The sequence below is a fragment of the Cynara cardunculus genome (assembly GCF_001531365.2).
Source record: "Cynara cardunculus var. scolymus isolate 2C chromosome LG 15, CcrdV1, whole genome shotgun sequence".
NCBI lineage: Eukaryota > Viridiplantae > Streptophyta > Magnoliopsida > Asterales > Asteraceae > Cynara > Cynara cardunculus.
In genome coordinates this window covers 7823822-7842372 of record NC_037542.1, presented here as the reverse complement: position 1 = coordinate 7842372, position 18551 = coordinate 7823822, and the positions used below count along the sequence as shown (strand labels likewise).

General features: G+C 35.1%; 3 protein-coding genes across 13 annotated transcripts; all 3 read right to left on the bottom strand.

The window, feature by feature from the left end:
- Positions 1–3885: 3885 nt before the first annotated feature.
- LOC112527709 (methyltransferase-like protein 7A) lies at positions 3886–7945 on the bottom strand. 2 transcript variants are annotated; one of them, XM_025138484.1, is made up of 6 exons: positions 7515–7945; positions 7051–7146; positions 6717–6938; positions 5314–5362; positions 4555–4617; positions 3886–4215 (listed from the first exon to the last, which is right to left on the bottom strand). In XM_025138484.1, the coding sequence occupies exons 1-6, from the start codon at positions 7791–7793 to the stop codon at positions 4022–4024; spliced, it is 903 nt and encodes a 300-aa protein (XP_024994252.1). In that variant the 5' UTR covers positions 7794–7945; the 3' UTR covers positions 3886–4021. The 2 variants fall into 2 exon arrangements, with proteins under 2 accessions (XP_024994252.1, XP_024994251.1); XM_025138483.1 differs by having other exon boundaries at positions 5266–5362; positions 7515–7943.
- Positions 7946–8361: 416 nt separating this feature from the next.
- Positions 8362–13074, bottom strand: LOC112527821. 10 transcript variants are annotated; one of them, XM_025138640.1, is made up of 8 exons: positions 12956–13061; positions 12496–12539; positions 11044–11216; positions 10173–10235; positions 9621–9668; positions 9415–9465; positions 8895–8958; positions 8362–8674 (listed from the first exon to the last, which is right to left on the bottom strand). In XM_025138640.1, the coding sequence occupies exons 3-8, from the start codon at positions 11197–11199 to the stop codon at positions 8571–8573; spliced, it is 486 nt and encodes a 161-aa protein (XP_024994408.1). In that variant the 5' UTR covers positions 11200–11216; positions 12496–12539; positions 12956–13061; the 3' UTR covers positions 8362–8570. The 10 variants fall into 10 exon arrangements, with proteins under 10 accessions (XP_024994408.1, XP_024994409.1, XP_024994403.1 ...); XM_025138635.1 differs by having other exon boundaries at positions 8371–8677; positions 9415–9468; XM_025138638.1 differs by having other exon boundaries at positions 8371–8674; positions 9415–9468.
- A 3561-nt stretch (positions 13075–16635) lies between these two features.
- On the bottom strand, positions 16636–18140 carry LOC112528483. Its single transcript, XM_025139512.1, has one exon. The coding sequence runs from the start codon at positions 18138–18140 to the stop codon at positions 16734–16736; it is 1407 nt and encodes a 468-aa protein (XP_024995280.1). The 3' UTR covers positions 16636–16733.
- Between the last annotated feature and the right edge of the window lie 411 nt (positions 18141–18551).

The window sequence follows — 18551 nt, the reverse complement described above, 5'->3', positions numbered from 1 at the left end:
AACCGCTCACACAGGCCGCATTTTGGGAGAATCAGATTCAATTGGTTCGGAAACATCCTAAAGCTCGAATTCACAATTACCGGTGCTGAAATCCGGGACTATTTCTTACGGGTGAACCGGTTTGGTCATCAAGCAACGGCCACCGGTGAAATTATGGCGGGAGGATGGTGATTTTGCCGTTATATGCTAATCGCTACCGTCTAAATTGGAAGCTCTTTGGTAGAGGGAGGGAGGGAGGGTGTAGTGGAAGAAGAGCAATGGCAAAAGTAACAGGGAGGGTTGAGTAAGAACAAAAAAATTTGTTTAGGGACTCTTTGGCAATTGCTGAATGATTTGTTACAGATTGATTAAGTGGTCAAAATGATTAATAGGCTTTCATGATATAGTGTAAAATGAAATATAATTGTTTGGTAATTGTGTACAATGAAATTAGGGTTCTTAATGGTTAAGGAAGATCTAGGATACAAAATTATTCAGAGGGTTTTAGAACCATTAAGAGGCAGATTTTTTTTTTGTCAAACAAGATTACCTCTTAACGATTCAGATGTTACCTCTTAATGGAACTATTAAGAAGTAAACAAACAACCCATTTACTCTTAAGTCGTTGTCAAAGGATGCTCTTTTACTCCAACACTTCGATCAGCCGACTTTCGTCCCTGCTCGACGGGTGAGTCTTACACTCGAGGGTCAATCTTGGTCGGGCCCGGGGAAATCTTTGCACGCCTCCGTTACCTTTTGGGAGGCCTACGCTCCATAAAAACTGTCTACCTGACACTGTCTCTAAGTCATGCAACAAAATTACACATAGTGGCAGATCCATGAGTTTTATCTAGTGGGGTCACTTTTAAGCTAAACTAAAGGCTTGAAAAATCGTTTGATGTGTTTTTAGCCTACTTACACCGTTTCGAGGGATTTTTAAAGTTTTTTTTGGTTGGTTTTAAGAATTTCTTTTAGTGTTTTTGTCGATTTTGAAAGACTTTTTCGGTTTTTTGTTTGATTTCATGAGACTTTTTTGATTTTTTATTTGATTTCATGAGACTCTTTTGGTTTTTTTTGATTGATTTCTAGAGTTGTGTCACTGGAAACATGCCATGTAAGCAAATAAAGATCGGTTTAGTAGGTAACTAGTTACTTATTACTATAATAGATAGATTTTTTAAAGTACAATGTTTTAATAAAAAATAATATAAAAGTGCATTACTGTAATAAGAAAAAAAATGAAAGTAATCGTCACTTTCTTCTTCTTTGAATCTTTGTCAAATCTTATCAGCCAAATCAGATTGTAAACACTGATTCGTTGACCTATTACGTACTTGTACATGATTTTGGAGATGGTTTTCATACTCGGGGTCGGGGTGTATGTTATGAGAGTTTGAGACATAGTATAGTATAATTAACATCAACATCTATATCATCAAATCGACGAATGTAAACATGACGTTCATCTTCGATGATCATATTGTGCATGATTATACATGTTCTTATTATTTCTCCAATTATCTCTTTGCACGACATACAAGACGACTCACAATAATAGCAAAGCATGATCTGAGTACCCCATACGTTCTCTCTACATCTTTCCCGGTAGCCTCTTGTTTCTTTGCAAATATAGGATCACAGAGAAATAAAATACAGAAGATGGTCGTTACATTCCATTATCTTCAAATGCTAACAGGAAGCGTCGACTCCTCTCAGGCACCGGGAAGGAAAGCCTCGAAGAATACAGATAAAAACACCATTTATCAACAGATTCTATTGAAAACGAACAAGTGACAATGTTATATATAACGACTCAATATTGAAAAAGAAAAAATACAGGTGATGAGATAATTCCATGCATCATTAAAACAAATAAAACGAGAAGATCGAAAAAGGGTCATGAAATTGATAGAAATAGATCCCACAACAATGCCCGAACCACATATTAATGTTAAATTTATTAAAAAAAAGTCGAATATAATGTTAAATTAATAATTTAATGAAAAAATATATCAATATTAATTACAGATTATTGTATTTTTTATAACCAAAATCTCATTCGATAAAATATTCATACATTTTTTATAAAAATACTTTACAAAAACATGATATGATGTAAAACAATTTTTATTAAGAAATATCCTACAACAATTTCTTATTGAGAACTTATACCCTACAATTTCTTATATTATACATTGCTACATTAGTAAAAAATATTGATGTGACATTAACAATTATCAAAAACTCACTTTCTATTAAAAATTCATACTCACAACTAGACATGGCCAAAAATCGGTCCCAAGCTAGGTCGAGCGGAGCCGAAGCCGGTGTGACGCTTTAAAGTTGAATTTTCTTCCATCGTAAAAAGAGTTTGACACATTTTGCATTGCACCTTTCTTTTCCGTTCATGAGGATCACCATGTTGTATGCATTCCAAATCTTAGACTTTCGTCTATGCACGGAAAGAACTTGGGCAACATGTTTGTTTGATGCATTATGTTGTTCACCGGCCATTTTAGAAGACAGAGAAAAAGAAATGAGAACTGAGAAGAGTGAAAGCGAGAAATAAATACGAGCCGAAATCACAAAATATAGCGAGACCTGTGAACATTGTTATGCATTTTGTAAGTTGGTATCTTACCCCATACACCGTAACATTTATATATAGTATTTAGGAGACCAAAATGTCAAAAAAAGGGTCAGATTTTGAAAAATGGTCAGATGACCGTTGGTCAATAGTCAAAATTCATAAATCTGGACCGAGCCTATAACCAGTCCCAGTCCGGGTCGGTCCTCCGAAACCTCCAAAATCAATATCGATCCCGGGATGGTCCTTTGCCGATCATGGGTCGGGTCAGACCGGTTTAGTCATGTCCACTACAACCATCACAATTTTTTAATAAAAAATCCCAAGTGACAATTAAAAATCCATTAGAAATTCATTTGAAATCTTTGTAGTGAAGAGTAATTTTGTTTCATATATGAAACATTCACATTTATTTTTTGTGTGGATTAAAAATACAAAAATACATTTATATATGATATACATACACACTCATACATGAGAAGAAATATAAGAAACAATATGAATACAAATTTATTGGATTAATTTCCACAAGTTTATAACATTTATTTAGTTTGTATTTCAGTATCGGTTTTATAGTATAAACCAACGGTCAATGCACTAAATAAACTCCCAATTTCTTACTCGACCGATGCTTGTCAACCACCTCCAATAACTACCAACTGAGATTATGCTTTCGGAAAGTACCGACACCTAGCCATGGTGATTGTACCCGACCCGTTAGGGAACCCAATCCACGATCGCGGATGGGGTTTCCCTATAAAAACGGGTTAGGCCCGCGTAATGCATTCCCCAACCCTTCCCCGTATATATATAGAGAGAGGAGCGATCAAATGAAAACCACCTTCATTTGTACAAACCGTACAAACTACCCTCATACGTCGATTTCATTGTTTAATCTTATGAATTTTTTTCATGAAATTGTTTAATCTTGTGAAATTATTTCATATAATACTTTTTTTGATGAATTTGTTTCATATATGATTATGAAATTGTTTCATATAATATTTAATAAAATTTTAATGAAACTGTTTCATATATTTCTCTAAAATTAAAATAATAAAGATGAAAATATCTATGATTAACACACTCCACAATAAAAATGATTAATAACCTCTCATAATTACAAAAAAATAAACAAAATGAAAAATTATAATTGATTGAATATGGTTTTCACAGTTTGTACAAATTAAATAGTTTTTATTTGAACTCTCCTCTGTATATATAATATCGTTCCTTTTATGTGAGTTATGCTACCATAACTAACATAAAAGAGAATGTCAGCATGTGAGAATGTGCTATTTGATAATTTGAAACCAAACGAAACAAAACAGTCTGAACTCTACCTCAAAGAGTAGATCAAATTGCAAATTGGAATTATGGTGATGATATGGGTAACTACATAACATACATACATGATACATACATACATACATGTGCATGGATGGTAGTGTCTTCTTACTTGCAAGCAATCCCATATGCATGAGGGTTTATCAGTGATGCAGAAGAAAGGAAAGCCGTTTTCATGTCGACATTCGAGAATCCAGCTGCCGAAATATTGTCTCCTGTTTCCCTCGTAAGATGGCATCCATCTGCAACCGTCTGCTGCAATGGATCTAAAACACGCTGCATAACTTTCAGAACCGTACCATCTGCTCCAGGAATAACACCCAAAATGAAGTCAAAAAATAGCAAGGTAACTTTACGGTCTTACCGAGTGACCAAGTTCTATAACATCGTACATGTAGTCTCATTTCAAGCTGATTATTGTACTGATCATGTTACAGGGATAACTCGATTGGTAAGACAGAGATCACCAGTTCAAGTCCCCTCAGGGCTCGACTGTTAAGTTCAAGGCCCCGTGGGATTGATCAGAGGTGCAGACAAGTTGGCTCAGACACCCATGGTAAATCAAAAAAATGTTAAAACACTGGCAATAGTACACTCTGTTTGTATTTATTGGGTGCTCTAATGTAGATTCAGTTAAGTACCTTTGGCAGCTACATGTTCCACAAAAATGTAAAAGCCACCTGGTTTTAGCACCCTCTTGACCTCTGCACACAATCAAGATGGCACTCAATTTTTCTACGATGATAGTGATGTAACCAAACGGACCCAGTAAATCCCATACAGAGGTAAGTCTGGTGATGTATCATTGTGTGCTTTATGGAATTTATAGTTCCGTTTTGTAAACATCTAATGACGATGTTCATAAAACATCATAGGATCCCAGAGCGGAAGTTTCCAGAAAGAAAGGAAAAACGGGCATTGTTCAAGAAAATAGTCGGCTTTTGATTTTGGAAATTCAAACCTTCCTACTTTTCAAAATTCAAATTGACATCGATGCTTTAGCTTGTTAGAGAAGAGCCACTTTAAGATGGTATAATTAACACCAGTAACTATTGTAAAATGGCTTTTAGCTTGCATACAAATCACCGTAGTTGCAAAACCCCCCCAAAAAATACCATCTTTCGACGATTTGAACATTTATAACCACTGTACTTGGCTTCTAGCTTGCAATGAATTGGAGTACAAATGTTCAAGTTTTCCAAGTGTAATGCCTTTTTGTGATTTTTGCAACTACATTTGTTCTTTTTTAAGCTTAAGTCATTTAATTCTAGATATTAATCACTCCCTTAAGATGTCACTATCATATTGATACAGATTAAAAGGTAACTCAATCTGACAAGATAATCATATACCCTGAAGAGTCTTGTTAACATCCTTAACAGAACATAAAACCAACGTACCCACCACCGCATCCATGGAAGCATCATCTACAGGCAATGCTTCTGCAACCTGCATAAACTTTCCATTTTTAGGAAGTCCTTATGCAGGTTATACTGAGCTAATACATTACATCAAAAGAAAAGAAATATGGAAATCATATTACGGACTTAAGTTCTACTATATATTTTCCTCTGTTTTCTCTTTCTGATGATTCCTTAATTGATGTCAACTAAATGCCAATCATTAACATATTGTTGAGCGTTTTCATTTTGTAAAAGACTAACAAACCATTAACAAAGGGTTCCACCTCTCATTATAATTCACTAGGCATACCCACTTAGAATCTCAATCATTTGCAAACCACCTAATTCATACAAACCAAACAGTTGAGATATTTATGGAAAATGATGAGGGTTCATTTATTATGATCTGAGATATTTATAGAACCAGATATTCATTAGCCTAGATGGAAGGTTAAGATTGGTTTGTATAGTTTGTACGAATTAGAAGGTTTGCAAATGACGTCCACTTATGGGATTCGGACACAAGACCTATAAGCTATTATGAGTAATTCCTAACTATTTGGAAAAGCCAAAGGGGAATCATACTGTTGGTGTTAATTAATGATACCAATGGTTTATGCTATTAGTGTTGATTATATATAATATTATTGTTGATTTGATACTAGATAGTGATTCTTAAATACGGAACTAGTGCTTAATTAAGGCTATGTTTGGCAGGCTAGGTAATAAGCTAGTTGTTGGCTGATAAGCTGGCTGAAAAATTAGTTATATTTGGTAAAAACTAGCTGACAAGCTAGATGACAATGTAAAATGACCTAAAAGGATATGTTGAAAAATTAATTGAAAAAATACAAGGTGCATAATTGAAAAAAAAAAGTGGACAACAACCTCCGAAGCTTATTGAAAAGCTACTTGACCTAAAAGGATATATTTTCCACTTTTAAGTGATACACCTCATATCATTGAGGCTCGTTTCTTACCTTATGCTTCATGTCTAGGCTTTAGGGATACCGGATACCTTTGCATCTCTTAAACAACAATCAAACATGCAACTTGAACGGTATCCAACACATCCACTGGGTGGTAATTCTTTGGAGTTCTTTTTTGAAGGGTACCCCAGAAATGCGCAGACTAATTCCGGAAAATTGCGACTTCAAGACATCAGCCCTAATAAATTCAGAAGCCACAATTGTTGCGGACGCCAGGAATGAACAAGGGGCAGATTGGATATGCCACCACATCCCTAGGCCTCGACCACTCGTGGGTAATTCTTTGGAGCTTGTGGGCTCTAACATCGTTTTCCATTTCATAATCCAAAACTCAATAAATGGGACTTCCTTTTTTAAATTTGTATTGACGAAGATTAAGGATTAAAGCATAAAATCATGATGAAAACATACGGCATGAATAAACTTGAAGTTCTTTCGAGGCAAACCAGAAGCTTCTGCTGCAGCTTGAGCATACTTCTCCATCTTTCTATTTGGATCTACACCAACTACACTTGCACCAGAAGTTGCACTACCATAATACTTGAGATTAGGACCTGTCCCTATCCCAATCTCCAATATTTTTTCGGCCTTCCCTATCAAATTTGCAAAAAGCTGTGACTTGTAGCCTGCAATCTTGTCAGAATAACAGGTGTCATTTACACAAACACAACAAAGGCAAGTGAAAAATAATGAAGTTTTCTATAACATTTCTGGTATACAATACAAAGTTTACTTGATTACCAACCTCAGCCTCATAAGATTTCATTGTTTTATCCATGGCTGCCGCGTAAAACTCCTCATACCAATCAGGTCTTGGAGGATGAACCCTGTCCAGCACAGCCTTCATAGAGCATTGAAACCTTTAAAATCATTCAGTAATTGTAAATATCAAAAACAAAAAGATTCAAAAATATCAAAGTGAAACTTGGAACAGTTATTATGTAATTTCCATGTTAATAAAAATTGCAGAATTAATCAACAAAAAACCCTAAAATCCTTAAGAAGGAACACTATGTTGAAGCATAATTCAGAATTATTAGGGTAGTTCCTGCAAACTACTACACATTTTAACATGTGAAAGTCTAACTCACTAAAATTCAACTTTAGATATTAATATAAACGCTCTTGAGTTTGAGATTTTGTTCAATAAAAAGTAAAATCATCGTTCGGTCGAAAAAACCGATGAACTTCAGATTCAAAGTTAGGTACCATGGGATCATCAGCAAGCGAGTCTGAGCCATTGGAATGGTGAATTGGGATGAGCGCTGTGGAGATTGTTGCTAAAAACGGCCTCCTCCCACATAAGCAAATCCTGTTCCTGCTGCTGTTACCCTTACTACATGGCGATTTCGCGATGTTTTGGATTGATTTGGTGGTAGCGCTACGGCGCGAAAGATTCAAATTCAATTTGATTTTGAGATGATCGAAGGATGATGGTTGGATGGGAGAAGAGGGGAGGAAGAGAAGAGGAGATGCACCAACAAACATGGCGCCTAAAACCTGATTCTGGACTTGCGACTAACCTCTCTTGTGTTTTTCATTTTTCCCTCGAGTAAAATACGATTATCGTCCCTGTGGTTTACTAAAATTGCGACTTTTATCCCTATACTTTCGAAATCATGGTTTTTGTCCCTGTAGTTTGCTAAAAATTGGATCTTCCATTCTCTGTGTTTTTGAAATTACGGTTTTTATCCTTGTGGTTTGCAATTCATTGTCGTTTTCGTAGTGGTTCACCGTTAAGCATGAGGGACGAATAGGACATAGAATGTAAACCATATGAACGAAACCCGTGATTTCACCTTTTTATGGGTGTTTAGCACATATTTGTTGGTCATTGTATAACATGTATAGACAAAAGTATCGATCAAACCGTAGGCTCCCAAATAGCAGAATATGCTTATTGGAGAACAAGTCATGTAAGTGACTTGTGAGAATCATTTTGAAACTGCAACTTGAACCGAAGTTGATTGGTTTTTATCAGATAACACGATACAACAGTTGTATTTGATATATGCTCGATGCCCACCCACCGCCTACTCTTCGTAAAACTAACAAATAACATAAGTTTATTTTGTCCATCATATAATTGAGGCCACATATAACATTCTGAAGATGGTAAAACTCTCAAGATACAACAATGGTATCATCAGACATATAATATATGTGTTTCTTGGTTCTAAGACAATAGGTGCAAAATTCAAGCAAATGTTATCGATACCAATCAAGTCCTGAGGGATGGTTTGGTCTCCGAAATCAAGAAACGCTTTAGTTCGGATGGTTCTCATCTTCAGAACGACACTTGTTGTCACTAATCGAGTCTAATTCCGAGCCTTGATCATCTGTAGCCGTTAGATTTGGGCTGCCATCGTCTACTGCGACAAGAACAACGTTCGTTAAGAGAGCAATCATCAAAGATGACGTTGACTCCAATCGTCACAAAAGGATTTAATTTTTTCTGGGTAACTATGGGTATCCAGGCCAGCTTGCGCCTAGCACGACTAATCCCATGGGCCCCATAAGATGATAGTCAGAAAAATCCCCATCGGCTCTAATAAAAACTAGATGTTGAATGTTCTTAGTTTTGAGTACCTTCTCCTTCATCTGCAGGAGCATAAGCTGACCGTCTTGACCGAGCTTGCTGGTGTGGTGTTGGCTGACGGAAAACATCGAGTGAAACATGTGAGGAACCACACAGACAATGAAATCAAGTTAAATAGTTGTGTCATTTATTTTCTCGACACTGCATTTGTGTTATTGATAAACCGTGGTGTCCAAACCAGCTTTGCACATACTTGGCTAATCTCAGATACTCTAAAGTTAACAGTCAGACAAACCCTCCAGTGGCCCAGAGGGGACTAGAACCGGTGAAACATCCGTGGAGCAAAACCAAGGCCGTGCCAGTTGAGCTACCCCAAAGGATTTGCATTTGTGATATTGTAGTAAGGTCGTTATCATCTTCGACTGTGGAAATTGAGCACACTGGGATCCAGTTTGTATATAGTCGTTGGTTGTGCGTTTATGGTGTCGTTTCGTATGTGGGATTTTGGTACATCTTGTGATAAACGAGTTTTTCGCCCCAACATTTACTACGAAAGAAAGAATCGAGTACCTGCAATTTCGGGCGGAGTGCCTCTAAAGGTCCTTTGCTCTTTTGTGACCCCTGCTATTAGGTATTGCATAAAGGACAACCATAACAGGAAGCATTCAAACTTCCAAATAGATCAAGATTTGATAAAAAAAAAAACCAAACCAAATAATCCCAGTATATCCCACACAGAGGTCGATATCGAGATTCAAGAAAATTTCATTAAATACCTTTCCGAGTGCCCAATCTGCAGAATCAAAGAAAGCGCGATCATGATCCTGTATATGATCAACCAAGAAAGCTGTTGGTGACTACAACTATGAACCTATAAATTTTTCCCTAAATAGAGAAAAGGAAATAGAAGTTCAGAAAAATCCAATGAACTTTCATATTTTGAATGATTTAAGTTCCTAAACTTTTTTTGAATAAATAAATTGTCAAACTTTTAGAAATTGGTTACCTACGTCCTTTTAAAAGCTAACTATAACCGGCTAGGAAGGTTTCAAAATGGAAAAATTCAACCACAAGGGTGGTGCCTGATTGGTTTGAGCTTGGCTCCAAAGGTCAAAAGTACCAGGAGGTCTCAGGTTCAAATCCAAGGAGGAATAAAAATCCCCTTGTGGCCATGGAGGTTCAAATGTGGTGACTCCGGGCTATCTGCAAAGCAGGTGGTCGCCCTGGGATTAGTCGGCTCGCATAGCGGGTTGGATATCCAGGTTAATAAAAAAAAGGGAAAAATTCATTGGGTTTTTTAAACTTCTCCTAAAAAGAATGGAAATTGCCTTTGAGATTAATGGGGTTTTCCTTGGCAGTAATCCTCCATACTTTTTCTTGATTACTGCTTCCTGCACATACAACGATTGAACATGCCGAGATAGAGTAAATGACTCTTCAAACCACAATATTCCGGTTTTTTGTTGCAAACAGACCATTTGTCTTGTCAAAATAACGATAAAAACACCGGCTTTTTACGAGAATGATCTATTTTGGACAAAAAGTGTTGAACACGATATTGGTTTTACTTCTTTTTGCATTTACAGTTCTTCTGTTTATCCAAAAAATCATTCATTCTTACCAGCTAAAGCGCGTTGGTGGCATCTTCATAAAAACGATGGTTAGCTTGTAAGGAAAAAACAAGTAAAATGGTTCAAAAAATCGATCATTTTTTACGAAATCCTGCCCCAAAATAAATATCCACATTTCTATTTCAAAATAAGTGTCCTACTTTTGTAGTAAAAAGTAGGTGTTTAGTTTCCAATTCTACCCTTAATTATGAGATGTAGAAATTCGTTCCTACCAGTAAAATTGTCATTTAGTTAATTAAGAAGCATAATAATTATATATTTCTAAAACTGGGTGCCTTTTTCATTGTGAACGTTTATTTTGGGACGAATGGAGCATCTAAAAAGCTAGTTGAGTTTGCATAAGCCGACTACTATGCATTTTGTCCCTTTAGCCATGAAACTTCCGATGTTCATAATTAACTGAAGGACTTAAATAGCCTTCAATATAGACCAGAACCAATATTACAAATCCATATGGTAACGATGACAATGGGCAAATAAGTAAATGAAGACAAAAGAATCTACCAAAGAACGGGAAATTGTTAATGGCATGAAGGCAAGTATATGAAACAGAAGTTCTGGGATGTACCTCCTGAGCTGGCGAGGGCATGGGACTGTCTTCGACTTCTTCCAAATGCTTTGGGACTTCTTCGGTAGAAGGTTCATCATTTACTTCAACTTTTGGATCGTTATCAACAAGATTAAGGTCTTTAAAACCCTCGTTTCTCTCAGACATTTTGCACATAAAACTTCAAAAAAGATCTGGTGGTAACACAAGAGTTTAATATTGGGTGAGACATATACATACGTATGTACGTAGATATATACATTCTCACATGCATGCATGCATACATACATACATACATACTTACATGCATACATACATACCATACTAACAACTATCCATCATACATGTTCTTGATTACACAAACATAATTTCTTGAACCTTTTTCTTCTCAACTGCCCATCATATATTTCTATCAGACACCTTGGTGCTTTAGCATATGCACTTTGGTGGCACCATTTGGTTTACTAGCTTCTCTTATTTTCTTTCTCCACTTATCCCATGGGTCCCCAAAGATAATAGACAGAAAAATCCCTTGAGGAGGCTCGAACCGGTCACCTATGGGGATGATCCCAAGGTCAAGCCTTTACTTGTCAGTTGAGCTAGCCATCTCATGTTCCCTCTCTCTCTCTCTCTCTCTCTCTCTATCTCTCTCTCTCCCCCTCCTATATATATAAAGGCCGGTTCAAATAAGAAGGCTAAATATCGGTAGAACTTTCATATGTGAATCATTGAAAAAATCCGAAAAAACCTATTTGAAGATGCATATGTGAATAAACGTTACAGATTATTATAAGGATTCACATATGCATCTAAATTTATGTTTTCAATAATTCACATATGAACCTTACATTCTTACCTTCTCGTAATATTTAACCTTCTTATTTGGACCTCCCACTATATATATTCAATAAGGCTAAATATCATGAGAAGGGAAGATTCGTATGTGCATTATTTGAAAAAAATTAATTTGAAGATGCATATGTGACTGTGAATCCATATGAATAACTTGTAATGTTGTTCACATATGCATCTTCAAATTGATTTTTTCGGATTCTTTCAATAGATTCACTTATGAAACTTCGTTTAACTTTCTTTCCTTCAATATTTAGCCTTCTTATTGGAACCTCCCATTACAAATATATATATATATATATGTATATATATATATATATAGTGGAGATCTCTTCTTACGCTTCTCACCGTAACTTCCTTTCTCACCGGAACCAACCTTATATATATAAATTATATACATGTATATATATGTGTATATAATTTACTTTGTTTTACCATAATCCCACATTAATGAAAGCATTTCTGTTATCTTTTTCTCAAAAAAAAAAGCAAGAGAACAGCATCTGGAGTCCAAAATTGTGAATTTTGATACAATAATCAAGTACATATCACAATTCACATACTTTAGCTCATAAGAATTACGATGCAAATCATGAACAACAAAAACATGGAGAAACCAACCTGAACTAGCATACCCTTTCGATCATCATATCGATCTACAGCACCTATTTTGTTATAAAAAGCAAATTCAACAACAAACCCAAATGCTTAATCAATTACTTTGAGTTCAGACTTCAGAGTCGTATCGACTTCAAAATGACAAGATTTGTGCAAAATTCAAGTAGCATATGTTCACAAAATCAAATAACCACATCATAAAAACATGTAAAACAATTCCAAATACTTAAATTTCCCATTCCAAAATTGTTAGCATCAACGAAGAACACACACAAAATACATACCCAAAACGCAACTAATGTGTATGATTAGCAAAAACGAAAGCAGTTCATAAATCCATGGATTCAAGAAGGAACCCACATTAAAGAACGCAAGAAATCCAACAAATTTCAACTAGCGATTACTAATCAGTTCAAGAAACCTCGAGAATCGTTAGATTTGAAGAAGTTAAATTACCAATTACCTAGGGTGATAACCAGCAGGGAAGTTGCGAAGGGAAATCAGGATTTGTTTTGGGAAGAAAAAGAAGAGAATCCAGGCGAGTGTCCTGCGTAATTCAGAGGCTGTTGTGTTCCATTTCCTAGGACTAGAATTTTTTTAATTTAAATTAACAATTAATAAACATAAAAAATACAATATTTAGATTCACTAATAATTAATTAATCATTAAATTAAATTAATAATGATTTAACAAGATAATATATATACAAAATTTATGGAAATAATCTCTCTGACTTTATTTTTATTAATTGTTATTAAGAGTGTTGAAAAACACCGTTGAACTGTTCAAACCGGTCGAATCAAATCAAATCGGATCGTTTTTGACGATTTGGTCTGGTTTGATAAATAGCAAAATCGTACGGTCCAGTCCGGTCTGCGATCTATAACCTTTTTTGGGCGGTTTGGATTAGACCGACCGCCAAATACATACATATATATATGCACACACACATACATACAAGATTGGGTTCACGTAAGACAAATGGTTTTTCGTGAAACCTGTAAGATCAATTTATGTTCAACTTGATAAGCTAATGATCTAACGCTCTAAAGCTACACGGTGGCAATTTTATGATTATTGAGAAGTCTCGTGATAATTTTGTGATTATTAATGTTTAGATTGTAGATCTAATCCAAAAGTTGAGAATTGGTCTTACGGGTCTCATGAAAAACCTTTGGTCTCACATGATTTCAAGTCCATACAAGTATACATACATATATAGAGGAGCGATCAATTGCAAATCACCTTACAAACCAATCTCATCCATCAATTTTCTTGATCAATGGTCAAGATTAAATGTGTTTATATTAGGGAAAAAAAAGAAAATAAAAATTAATTTTTAATTAAAAAAAGGGCAAAATTGTCAAAATTTTAATTTCTATCATTTTGTAAACGAGGTAATAAGATCGTGGATATCCTAACTTTAATGAAACAAAATCATTGTTTTAAAATCTCTATATATCATTTTATCATTACAAAGATTTTAACCAAAAATTTTATGAATAATCTGACAAATTATATGTTTGATAAAAATTATCTTCATTTTATGACTAAATATTATAAATAAAATAACATCCACATTAAAAATAGATCTAAGTAATGAGCAATGAAACTAAGTATATCCTAATAAATTATGAAACATAAAAGCATATTTTAATCAACAAAAAATAATGAAACATTTTGAATACTAAATAAAATATTTTGTTTCATTAAATGAAACTGTTTCATCGTTTATGTTATGAACTTACGTGACTCCTTATCACCTACAATGAAAGATGAACCATTTAGTGAACGGTATATGAAACTATTTCATTAACAATTATTGAACTACGATTGGACTTTTAATAATTTCTAATCAAAATAATTTTAAAACAAATGATATCTTAATAAACGATGAAACATATAAAGAATAAAACATTTTTGAAAATTGAATGAAACATATTGAAAACTGAGTACTTTATTTTCGTAAGTGAAATTTTTTCATGCATTAAATGTTTCGAAATATTAATAAATTATATTCATCAATGAAAATGTGTTCATGGTCACTATTGACCATGACATTCGTTTCATTATTCAAACTACATATATTTTTTCAATGAAACGAAATCAGATTTCATATTGTAGTAATTTTACAATTCATATTTTAACAAGTATGTAATTTAATAAAATAATAAAAACTATAAATGGTAACAAATTTATATTAAGAAAAATTGATTTACCACCTTCTATATTAAATGTTTTTATTATTATGTTTCCATAATTAAGAGTAATTATTACCTTCCAATATTAACCAGTATACAATGAAATGACCGTTATACCCTTACTTATTAAATTTAAAGGAAAACAAACAGAATTTTCCTATTGTTTGAAAATGGTTTGCATAGTTTTCATGAATTGGACGGTTTGTAACGTAACTCGTCTCTACATGCATGCATGCATACATACATACATACATACATACATACATACATACATACATACATACATATAGGGGTGAGCAGCGGAATCGGGTACTCGTTTGCGGAACCGGAACTGCCTTGGAACCGCCGGTTCCGGAACCGGAACCAATATGAGTGGTTCCGGTTCCTAAAATACGGAACCGATTGAGAATGGTTCCAGTTCCGGTTCTCAGTTTTTCGGAACCGTTACCCGCCGGGTACCCGGAACCGGCAGTTGTTTTCAATAAAAAAATAATTGCTTTTTTTCAATACCAAATTTATATTAAGTTACATCTTCAAATGACGCGGTCATCTTCATCTACTTTCTAGTTCTACTAAACTACAGTTCGTAGTATGTAATCGTTAAATTTTGAACATTTACAATTATAGTTTATAATCGTTAAACTTTGAACATTTTCTATTAGTCTATTATGGTTTGTAATCGTTAAAACAATATTTGTAACCATTATTCCGTATAATTTTTATTCTTGTTTATTTAATTTAGTGTTTTGGCAATATTTTATTTTTATTTCTAAATAACAAAATTTTAATATTTTAGGAAGTGTGTACCCGGAACCGGTTCCCGGCGGTTCCGGTTCCAAAAATTCAAGAACCGCTCTAACCGGTTCCKGTTCCGATTCCAATATCTCAAGAACCGCCGGTTCCGGTTCCGATTCCTGTCAAAAAGGGCGGGTACCCGCCTATGCTCACCCCTTGATACATACATACATACATACATACATACATACATACATACATACATACATACATACATACATACATACATACATACGTACATACATATTAGTATTAGCAAGCCCAACTTTTTTAACTTATAAGCTATGACTCAAATATATCCTTAAGCCCAATATAAAACCTAACATCTAACATAATCAAATCCAAATGAATTGGGGTCTAAAATTCCCCAAACCAGTAAACATATCGACACATTTGACATTGACGGTCTCCAAATTTTGAAATCTCTCAAAAACTCTATCAATCTATCAATCTTTCCTAATCCATGGTTTGATTTCGACGCACATCATCAAAACATCAACCAATTGATTCAACTCTTTCCTTCAAGTTTTTCGATTCCAAACTCAATCTGTTCACGTCCATTAAAGGCTTAAACCGCCTAAACCGGTCAGACCAGACTGTCTTTTCGTGGTCTAGTTTGACCGATCTGGACACTTGATGTCAAACTGTTCGGTTTGAAAATTTTATAAACTATCATTATGGTTTTGTTTGTGGTTTGAGGGGTTAAACCGCTCAAATCAGACCGCGAACACCCCTAATTGTTATATTTCAATTTAAATGCCAAACTTAATTTAAAAAACTATTATTAAGATTTATTTTTTAGAAAATTCAACCCCCAAATTTCTTGTCTACTATAATCACTTAGTTTTATAATTAGAAGTAATTCTTTGACATTTAAATGAAACCAAGAAAACTAATATAAAACCAATAATTATTAACATTTTTTGACAATTTTTATTTGCATATTTTCCTTATCAAGTAAACATAATATTTATATAGGGTAAATAAACCTATATATCCTCATTTTTTATGAGATTTAAACCCTTGACTTCATAAAAAACCAATGACTCACATACCGCTAGGTCAAAGATCATTTGAAAGACAATATTTTCTGTCTCTTATAATATTGTACCTGAGGTGGAACTCCAATAAGTATTGTCAGCCAAAAACAACAAAGTATACATCTATTAACCATATAATTACAAACAACTAATTATATTACGGATTTACAAAACAGAACAACCGAATTCAAATAAGTATAAATTTCAAAGATGAAATCCAGTCCATCTTCGAAAATTCTTGACGTCTTTTCCTTCAGAAACCGCCATTCCGATTCCTGTATGCCCGTCTCTCCCTATCCCAGTATAATACAATCTCCATTCATCGTCTTCACCGTCCATATGAACAAGACAAGGTGACCCGACACCTCCATCATCCCAACATCCATTTTCTTCGGCCCGCTTCAAAATGGGCCCATCTTCGACGCGACGCCAATCCTTTAGCCCGTCTGACGATAGAGCCAACCCGATAAACCGCTCCCCATCCACACCCACCCCTTCATACACCATCAAATAGCCCCCATCTTTCTTGTTCCTCACAACACAAGGATTAATCACCCCACACTCATCGAAATTACCAATTCGCCCGCCCCCCATGATCTTCCCGAGCTTCACCCACCGGATGCCATCGCGTGATCGCGCCATTCCAATCCCAAAATGCCCTTTTTCCAAATCCAACGAGTGGTAATACATCCGAAGATCACCACTAGCATGAAAAACAACTTGTGGGGAAGCAATAAACATCGAATCCCATTCACCTTCGGACCCTAAATCGAATAAAGATCCACTATGATGCTCTCCTTCAATTCTTGCCCAATGCCGACCATCTTGACTCATTGCTAAACCGATTAACGACCTGCAAACCTTCCCTTTACCGCCATTTTCAGGATTTTCTAAGCTAAATTCAAGAGAATTGTCCAAAAGTTCGATCTTTTCGTTACTAAAACCCGTGTAATACAACCAATAAACAGCATTGCTGGCTCTGATCTTGGAACTAGACATGATCACAACTTCACCTGGCATAACACCATTTGTATCAAAAGACCACCAATCACTACTCGATTTCAAGACTAAACCCACATTACTACCAGATTGAACAGCCCCTTTGCCTCTTTCCCAATGAATCCCATTACTTGACACCGCCAACCCGACTGAACCCGGATCCAAATTCCCACCGGATCGCCCATGATACCACATGTACCACCTCTCTTCTTCATCGCTCAAGAACCTCTTCACGACAGGAGAACCGATTTCGATACTGTCCCAAGAACCCTCTGAACCCAAATCAAGAACCAAACCTCTCGAAATCGAAGAATTTGGGGGAGATTTCTCTTGGTTTGAACTGGGTTTTTGTGGGTTTTGGATATTGAAGTTGGAATCGGATGAAATGGTTGAATCTTGATCTTTGATGACGTTATCTTTATCATCTGAAATTGTGGGTTTTGTGGAACAGTGGGTTAAACAGATTGGATTTTTATGGGGATTTTTAGGGTTTGAAAAAGCAGGATAAAGATCGAACAGATTTGGTCTTTTGGAAGGGATGATGCTTGGGTTTCTTGATCTTGGAGTGGTGGGAAAGAGGAGGGTGGTGTTAATGGTGGCAGTGATTTCCATGGGGGAGATGAGTGTTTCACAGAAAATATGAAAAAGATTAGAATGAAAGAGGGAGGAGTTGGCAGGCTGTGTACCACTAAAATGACGACACGTGTGTGGTTCGGATGTTTTTTTCCTTTTTTTATCCCTAGGAGGAATGTGGTTTGATATTTATAGAGGAGAAGAAGTGAGCAAAGAACAAAATTAAAGTGACCTTCCAAAAGCAAGTCACAGTCACACCATAGATTTTAATTTTGATTATTTAATTAGAGATCGATTAGCAATTGTTGAATGATTTGATATAAAATAATTAAAAGGATGACTAAAAGATTTTTATGATATAGTACAAAATAAAATATAATTATGAAAAAAGTACAATAAAAATCAATGGACTTTCTTGTTTGGAATGATTAAGTCCTTAGACTTTTTTTT